The sequence below is a fragment of the Phytophthora infestans genome, genomic scaffold, assembly GCF_000142945.1.
Source record: "Phytophthora infestans T30-4 supercont1.67 genomic scaffold, whole genome shotgun sequence".
NCBI classification, from domain to species: domain Eukaryota; phylum Oomycota; class Peronosporomycetes; order Peronosporales; family Peronosporaceae; genus Phytophthora; species Phytophthora infestans.
This window is the reverse complement of record NW_003303692.1, coordinates 471,840-479,628: the sequence shown is the minus strand read 5'-3', so window position 1 is coordinate 479,628 and position 7,789 is coordinate 471,840. Positions and strand designations below refer to the sequence as shown.

Sequence of the window (7,789 nt, the reverse complement as noted above, 5' to 3'; positions counted from 1 at the left end):
GACCTTACTCTTCTTGGCGTTAACCGACAGGTCGTAGCACGAGCGGTCGGCGTGGCCGGCGCACCCCACCCAGCCGGAGCTCAACTTATATCTATATGTATACTTTTAAACTGTTATTATAGTTTCACTTGATACTCTGAGTATCAAGTGAAACTAAAGAAACACTGAATACTATGAGTAATAATAGTAGTAAATATTCTCAGTATCAGTGAAACTATAATAACATTACAGTATAAGATTAAATGTAGGTCATAACTTTATAAAAGGCTATATTTCAGGTTTTAGTACTTCCAGTTGCACGTTCTCATTGACAGGATTCGATGGTTGTGGGATTGTGGAGATCACTTGTCTATCAATCGATACGTACTTAAGCGATTTGGACGACTGGATTCATACTCAGTGGTAGAGTATATTGAAGCATTGAAATTTTCACGTACTTGCATGCAGAGAGTCTTCGAGTAAAATCCATTTCAGGAGAGTCCTACATATTCAACTCAACTTTTAAGAACTGCTGCTTGCTATCGGCGAAGGTCTACGTGAATTGAAATATGCACTTTTTAAGGAAAGGAATTATAATATATACGAGAGAGCAATATATCAGTAAAAATTATAAAAATAACGTAGAAATTACCAGGATGAATTCAAATTTGGCGCGACGTTGAAGCTGCCAAATCGTTCAGGGTTCGGGGTTGCATTTTCCCTCGGGGTGACCATTCCACCAATAAGATATTGGTATCTAAAAGGTTGTTTTGCGATTGGTGGAGCCGTGTTCAAACGAGCTATGATTGGTTGAGCTGTTGCTTCAACATGTGAAGTGTTTGCTGGCGTGTGGCGGCAATTTTCCGGCCAGCGTGGTTATCAAGCGGTCATTTTAAAATATGCCGACCGGCGCTTCTATCCATCGACGCTGCCCGTGAGCAAACCTGCACCCCCCCCCCGTTATCGACACAGCCCAACTCGACCCAATTCTCGCCTAGTCACTGATTAACGGGGATCGTGTGGTGTAGTATTCACCATCAATGAAGGCGCTGCTACATCGAACACATCTGCACCACTGGGACGCACAGAAGAAATCGTTCGAGAGTATTTTCGTCTGGCGCTACCATGAAGAAGATCCAGATGGTATTGACGGACAGTAGGCTTGACCGGATCGAGCTACTGAAGATCCTGCTGAACGTGTACACTATCCCGCGTCGTTCGTGATCCAAGCAAGCGGAGATCTTCTACACGTCTATCGCGTACAGAACCAAGATACTGGGTGTCTGTCGCACGCTGAGGTGATGCTCTCCTCATTATATCTGCCATTCTGGCTGTGGAAGAAGGTCCATACTATTAATACGCTCGCTCAATACCGATCCTTAGAAAGCCCAAACGTACGTCGTACGTTATCTGGCCATCGCGGAGCTGCTGAACGAGGGGACTGTGGTACGCCCGCAAGGGTAAGCCACTGAGAAGCTACTTATGGGCTAGACGCTTAGTACACGTAAATGTGTCCACTTTCGAGCGATAAAAGACCGTCAGAATTCGCATTCACACGCACACACACGACTAGACAGTTGCTAATGGACGCACGTACACCGTTATCGACGCAAAAGAGCAGATCATTGAATACCCAATTCCACCGAAAGGATGTTTAAAGCTTAGCTACACAATGAGCTCGAACGCCTTTATCACATCCGCAACTCGTAAGAAGTCTTGAAGGTTCTGAGCACGTGCTGCCACCGCTGTCTCCAAAACCACGGTTGAAGGCTCTGAAGTGCGTCAATTTCGTATTCGGATACAGCTGATGAGCTATTGAATCACCCCCCCCCCCCCTCGACTACCCTCGTACCTACAAAAGGCTTGTCGCGAATTTGTTACACCGGAGTCACTCGAAGATAGCCCCTTGCTTTTTGTACAAGTCCATTCCGTTAACAGTCCTGCGGATACGCATGGTGCTACAATAACATAACTGATAGCATCCTCACACAACAAAATGTTTTCACTTGAAACTTGAGAGCTTCGTTTTCGTTTGGAAACGGAAGTATTCTTATAACTTCTGTCCACGCTGTTTGCGGTAAATCGCTTTAGAGGGGCTCACTCCTTTGCTTCCGCGGCGATAAAATCTCATTGGAGGTAGCATGGCAGGCGTAATGTCATCAGGTCTTGTTTGGCGCCACTCGGCGACCGATAGTACGCGCACTTGGTGCATTAGCACTGCTGCCATTCATACTTGTCAATTTGCTTCGCCAATACGTTGACGACGGTCATGACCATACTTAGATATACAAAAATACTGTAGCCGCGTTTCTTGTGGAACCCGTCCTTCTTGTGGAGATAAATAACCTCGTCATCAACAGCTTCGTCCGCTTTCATTTTCTTGTAGCACTTGTAGTGTTCTTCGAGCTTCGTCCGGGTATACTCAAGGTAGACCTTCAAGAAACTTAGACGATCATGAAGGTGTTTGACTGTGATCTAGTGTAGATAACAAGTAAGACGCTGATAGCAGCTAACAAAAACACGCATAAGCAGAGTCATACCTCCGAAATTTCCATGGAGGATCTCAGCCATCGCAGCATCATAATGTACTCGTGAAGGTGATCTTGCTTGCCTGCATAAAGCTCTGCATAAACTTTGTACATCTGTTTCACAGGGAGGGCCCCAATGAAATCATCAATTCCGGCGTATGAGCCAAAACTGCGCTCGCGTTCCTAAGAGCAAAAACCGCTTTCGTCAGCGGAGATTTTATCATTGGATAACAAAGCCACATAGCGTACTTGGGGGTCAAGCGAATAGGAGACAGGGTATAGGTTGTCGAATTCGATAGGCTGATGGGTGCCGGCAGCGAAGTACTCCAGAGCCTGGGTTGAACATACATCAATTACCAAGAGCTTCACATAACGAGCTTACAGCTCACGCACCATGTTGATATCCACGCCACAACCTCCATTCCAGCCCAGCGTCTCCTCTGGGGTTGGTAGCTATTTGAGTACATCATACACAGTCAGTTGCAAGAGCATTTAAAAAAAACAAATTCGAGCAACATACTGGACAATCAGCCATATCTACAGGAGACGGCAAAATCTAGACTGAAAAGAACATCCCTTTACAATCCAGGTGCGGTTCGTGGGAGATCACTGGTCTATGCAGCTGAGTTTATCGAACACGTGATTTGAGTGGATAAAATTAAGCTGGGGCACTAAAAGGTAAGAGTCTTCTTCACGTCAAGCATTTCGGCGAGAAAGAGATTGTAGAGCTGCTGAGGTTTTAGATATGGCTACGCAGCGGAGTCCGTAGCTTTTGTTCACTATCGTGCATAGTAGCCAGGCACTGCCAACAAATCTGGCTATCTTCGTTCGACTAAAAGCTTTTCGAGCGTCCGTGACTTGTGTAAAAGGATCAACGTGAAGTACGTAGACTTCAGGGCAGTCTGTTCTTGACACAAGTGTCGAGTGCGCGACACAGATGTCGGTGACCTTGCAAAATGTCCGTTCGACGCGAGCCTAGCACTGAGCAAAACGCGCAGCCTTTAAATACCTTCAGGTCGGTAGGTCGCCTCCTCTGTGACTCCCTGGCGGTATACGACAGCCTTTGTCGCTTAAGACCACGTTGTGCTTTCGCAAAATCTGGAGTTGTGGTCTTCTCAGCTTGAGACCCGGGCGCAACGAAGCCACATAAACATTTTCGTAAAAGCTGCATCATAATCGTTAGCTGACAGAGCATATAGCTTAGATAACACTTATGAACATGACCTGCGTACCGTCGATCTTCCCCGTGGGTTTGTACGTGATGTCACACTGTGCAAGTTTGCATCTGTTGACATCTGCGAGTGTACCCTGCTCAGATTGTTCAGATCCTGTGTCTGCTTTGCTGGGTAGTAGATGTAGCGCACGAGAAGTGTGTGGGGGCCGCATAATCCTAGAGGCCGTGTAGGCCACGGATGATCCTGTGTTTGCTTTGCTGGGTAGTAGATGTAGCGCGCGAGAAGTGTATGGGGGCCGCATACCCTAGAGGCCGTGTAGGCGGAAGATGCTGTGTTTGCTTTGCTGGGTAGTAGATGTAGCGCGAGAGAAGTGTGTGGGGGCCACATAATTCTAGAGGCCGTGTAGCCCAGGGGTGGGAAAAAATAATATCAATCCCGTAATTACTGTATTATCCGGCTACAATTATTATTATTGGATCTGTCCAAAGTCAATATAATATGATATTGATCCAATAATATCAGTACAATACCGGTTTATACCAATATGTTAGAGGCAACTAGCTCTTCGCGCCAATCGTTCAAGTGGTTGGCTGGCAGGCACAGACACGAGCACGAGCCGAAGCCTCACAGCACTTCCTCACTTTTCATTTGACCACGATGGCTCCGAACCGTGATATCTGCGCATTCTTCTACGAAGACAAGGGCCAAGGCGACTTCCGCTGTCAGCTTTGCGGTTCTTACCGCAAGCAGCAAACCGGTACCGGGTACTCGAACCTGATGTCCCACCTCAACCTGACGCACCCCGACTTCAACGAGACCTACAGCGCATCTGCGGCTACGGACGCCCCTCTGTCCAACTTTGGGTTCGTGTCCGAGGCGACTCAGCATCGCTATCAGTGGCTTCAGTGGGTCGTAGAGAGGCACATGCCCGTCTCCGAGGTCGACAACCACCTCACAAGGTCCATGTCGTCCTGGAAGCCCGTTTCGTCCAAGAGGTTGAAGGAAGACATGAAGAAGTGCTCCGAGAGCGTTGGTGTGCTGATCGAAAGCGAGTTGGGCAAGCTGTTTGGTGTCATGTGGGATAGATGGACGCACGGTACCACGCACTACGTCGGTATGTACGGTGTTTGCTACGCAGACGGCAAGCGCCGTGAGCGACTGCTGTCGCTGTCACCGCTGGAGGACGGCAGCCAAGATGCTGAAGTGCACATCGAGATGTTCAAGCGCGTGCTGGCGCTGTATAACAAGGACATCTCTATGGTGGCTTTTCTGGTAGCCGACAATTGCGCGACCAATCAGCGGATCGCTACGTTGTTGGAGTTGCACTGGTTGGCTGTGCAAGTCACCGGTACAAACTTGCGGTGAATCGCTACTTAGCTGCTTATGAGCCGGAGCTCGCTGCAGTTAACAGTCTGATGGTGCAGCTACGACACGTGAACAATGCTGCGGAACTATCAAAATTCACGGACCTGAAACCTGTCAAACGGAATGTTACCCGTTGGTCTTCGACATTCGCAATGGTGGACCGCTATAAGAAAATTCGAGATTCTATTCGGCAGGTTGATGCTGTTGACGAGTTCATCCCAAAAGGTGCGGCCCACAAGAAGCTTCTCGGCCTGCTAGAGCACCTCAAGAAACTCGATAGTGTCTGCAAGACACTCCAGCGCGAGGACACCAGCATGGCGGACGTGCGTGTTTTGTTTGACCAGGTTGTTGACGACTAACCAGTTATGGCGAGCCATCTGCGTCCGGCGGCGAAGATCGTCCATGCGCCGGCCTTTGAGGCAGCTTTGGTCAAGATTTGCAACAATGCGAAGCTCACTGCGTCTGAGTCGCGCGCAGTCCAGCGATTGGTGGTGGAGCCAGATGCTGCAACTGGTAAGAGGAAGGAGCGCTCGACGAGCGATTACGCCAGCGCAATTCTACGAGGGGGGAAGCAGATGCGAGCGGCTGGTGCTGCGGGTGTGAGCTTTCATGAGCTGGCAAAGGTTGTGCCGCCCACCTCAAACACAGTTGAAATACTGTTTTCGCAGTGCAAGCTCATTCTGACGCCTCAGCGGTCATGCATGCTTTCTGCAAACTTTGAGATGTTAGCATTTCTTCGCGTGAACCGCGACATGTGGAACGCGACTTCGCTCGTCGCCAATGAGTAGGAAGACTTGGTAGTTAGAGGCCACAATATACTTATATTGGCCCCGTTATTATTATTGTACTTCATCATATTCCCGTATTATTATGGGACTCGATGTCTTGCAGTACAATTTCGTATTGTATTGTCCGAGGCCTGGTGTAGCCCACGGTACTTCACTTACTGACAATATTCTGCAAGTGACAAACCGGAAAATTGCAGTTGAGTGAGCTACCAGCCAATTGCTGACTAGAAAAAATGGTGTTGCAAAAGAATACCTGAGGTACTCTTCTGTCCCGTTTTTGTATATAACCTCTAGAATTACATAGAATATGGACATAAACCTCTGGCATTTTGTGCCGTAGAAAGCTACTTAAAGTATCCTTTAAGGGCTTTATACTTAAAAATTGTATGGTGTCCCTTCATATAGAAGTGTATGGCGTTAACGAAAGGGTTAATCACAGGGTTTGTGATTAAAATGGCTGGCTGCAGTATTTCTTGGTGCAGTAGCAAACAAGGATGCGTTTCCCTTTTCACTGCTGAAGCAGAACTTATCGCGCTGAGTGAAGGTGCAAAAGAAAAGTGAGTGGTTTTGGTACTTGCTTTTGGAAATGGGTTTTCATCAAACAAAACTTGTAGAAGTATGGTGTGATAGCTGGTCAGCTATAAGAATTCAGGAAATCAAAAAGCTAGCAAGCACATTCAAATTAAGCTCCTATTTACAAGGGATTTAGTAGAAGAAGGACGTTTGGTTGTTGAATATTGCCCAGCTACAAGTATGGCAGCAGACATCCTTACGAAGGCTCTTCCTACAAAGCAGTCGACAATACTAAGAGACAAAATTGGAGTAAAAGGCCTTCTGAACACTTAGTGGGGGTGTTAGAATGAGTATTTAATTGATGGTATAACTACTGAGCAGAGGGGAGATAAGAAAACAAGTGGACGATAAGTAGACGTGCAGAAGAGTGTAGATAGAGCGGAGGTAACCGCAGCACCTCACTTACCGCCGCGGCGACGAAGTATAGTGCCCTCGGGCGGTGGTCGCCGTAGCTAAGGAACTCGCTGAGAAATGGACATATCGGTGATATATAACCTCGCTCAATCGTATATCTAATAACAGATATAACAATCTAGATGTGCTAAAGTTTAGTGTGGTACAGTAGCTATTCTGGTAAAATTCAACAGCACTACCAGTCGTCTGCACGTACTACTACTCGTATCACTACCAGGATAAATATGTCGACTTCGTTCTGAGAACTCAACCCGAATTTGCCTCGCGTCATTGTCGGTCCATCAAAGCGGATTCCTTTTGAGAAAACTACCAGCAACGGTGCGATCGTGGTCAATCCGTCTTTCTTGACAATTTGTGACCAAATCGAAAACTATTGGAGCGCATTCTCCGCTTTGCTACGAAATGAAGCGAATGCAAGATTTAAACGATTCGAGCTGGTTTCCGGAGCCTAAACGGCCTAAGACACAAAGCGGTGAGCAGCTTAATGCGATATTCCGCTTCAAGCACCGCGCTCCCAGTGACATTCAGGATGAAGCTCTTTGCCACGTTTTAATTAAACAGTTTGCAGATTTTGTAGCAACGGTGAGGCCTGTGACGGTGCCTGGTCACTGTTGTGCTCAAGCGAATCCTTTAATTGACGATCGCGTAGTTCTAGCGTCCGAATTCGCTGATCACGAAGTTGATGTGCTGCGGGAGGTTGGCCGACGTCTGGACTCTTCAGTTGATGACATCCACAAAAGAGGAGATGTTTGGTATTATCCGTGGTTACCGATGTACGGCTGCGCTCTACAGCGAACCAAGGTCAGTGCTGCGGTGGTCAAGCTGGAAGTTATCTTTGTGGACGGATGGGAACGAATCCTACATTTTGTGCCGACGGGGAAATGCGTACATAGTGCCGTTCCTAAGACCTATAAAACGTTACATTGTGCCGATTTGGATTCGGTGTTGGAGGAGGAGTTCGGAAAGG

At 47.5% G+C, this 7,789-nt stretch overlaps 2 protein-coding genes across 2 annotated transcripts; one reads left to right on the top strand and one right to left on the bottom strand.

The window, feature by feature from the left end:
• Positions 1–1,019: 1,019 nt before the first annotated feature.
• Positions 1,020–1,443, top strand: PITG_18351 (uncharacterized protein; the record flags this gene model as incomplete). The annotated part of the gene is made up of 3 exons (XM_002997752.1): positions 1,020–1,122; positions 1,165–1,277; positions 1,363–1,443. The coding sequence occupies 3 exons, from the start codon at positions 1,020–1,022 to the stop codon at positions 1,441–1,443; spliced, it is 297 nt and encodes a 98-aa protein (XP_002997798.1).
• A 747-nt stretch (positions 1,444–2,190) lies between these two features.
• On the bottom strand, positions 2,191–3,042 carry PITG_18350 (uncharacterized protein; the record flags this gene model as incomplete). The annotated part of the gene is made up of 4 exons (XM_002997751.1): positions 2,191–2,454; positions 2,520–2,690; positions 2,901–2,960; positions 3,028–3,042. 4 exons carry the CDS (start codon positions 3,040–3,042, stop codon positions 2,191–2,193), a joined length of 510 nt encoding a protein of 169 aa, XP_002997797.1.
• Positions 3,043–7,789: the final 4,747 nt, after the last annotated feature.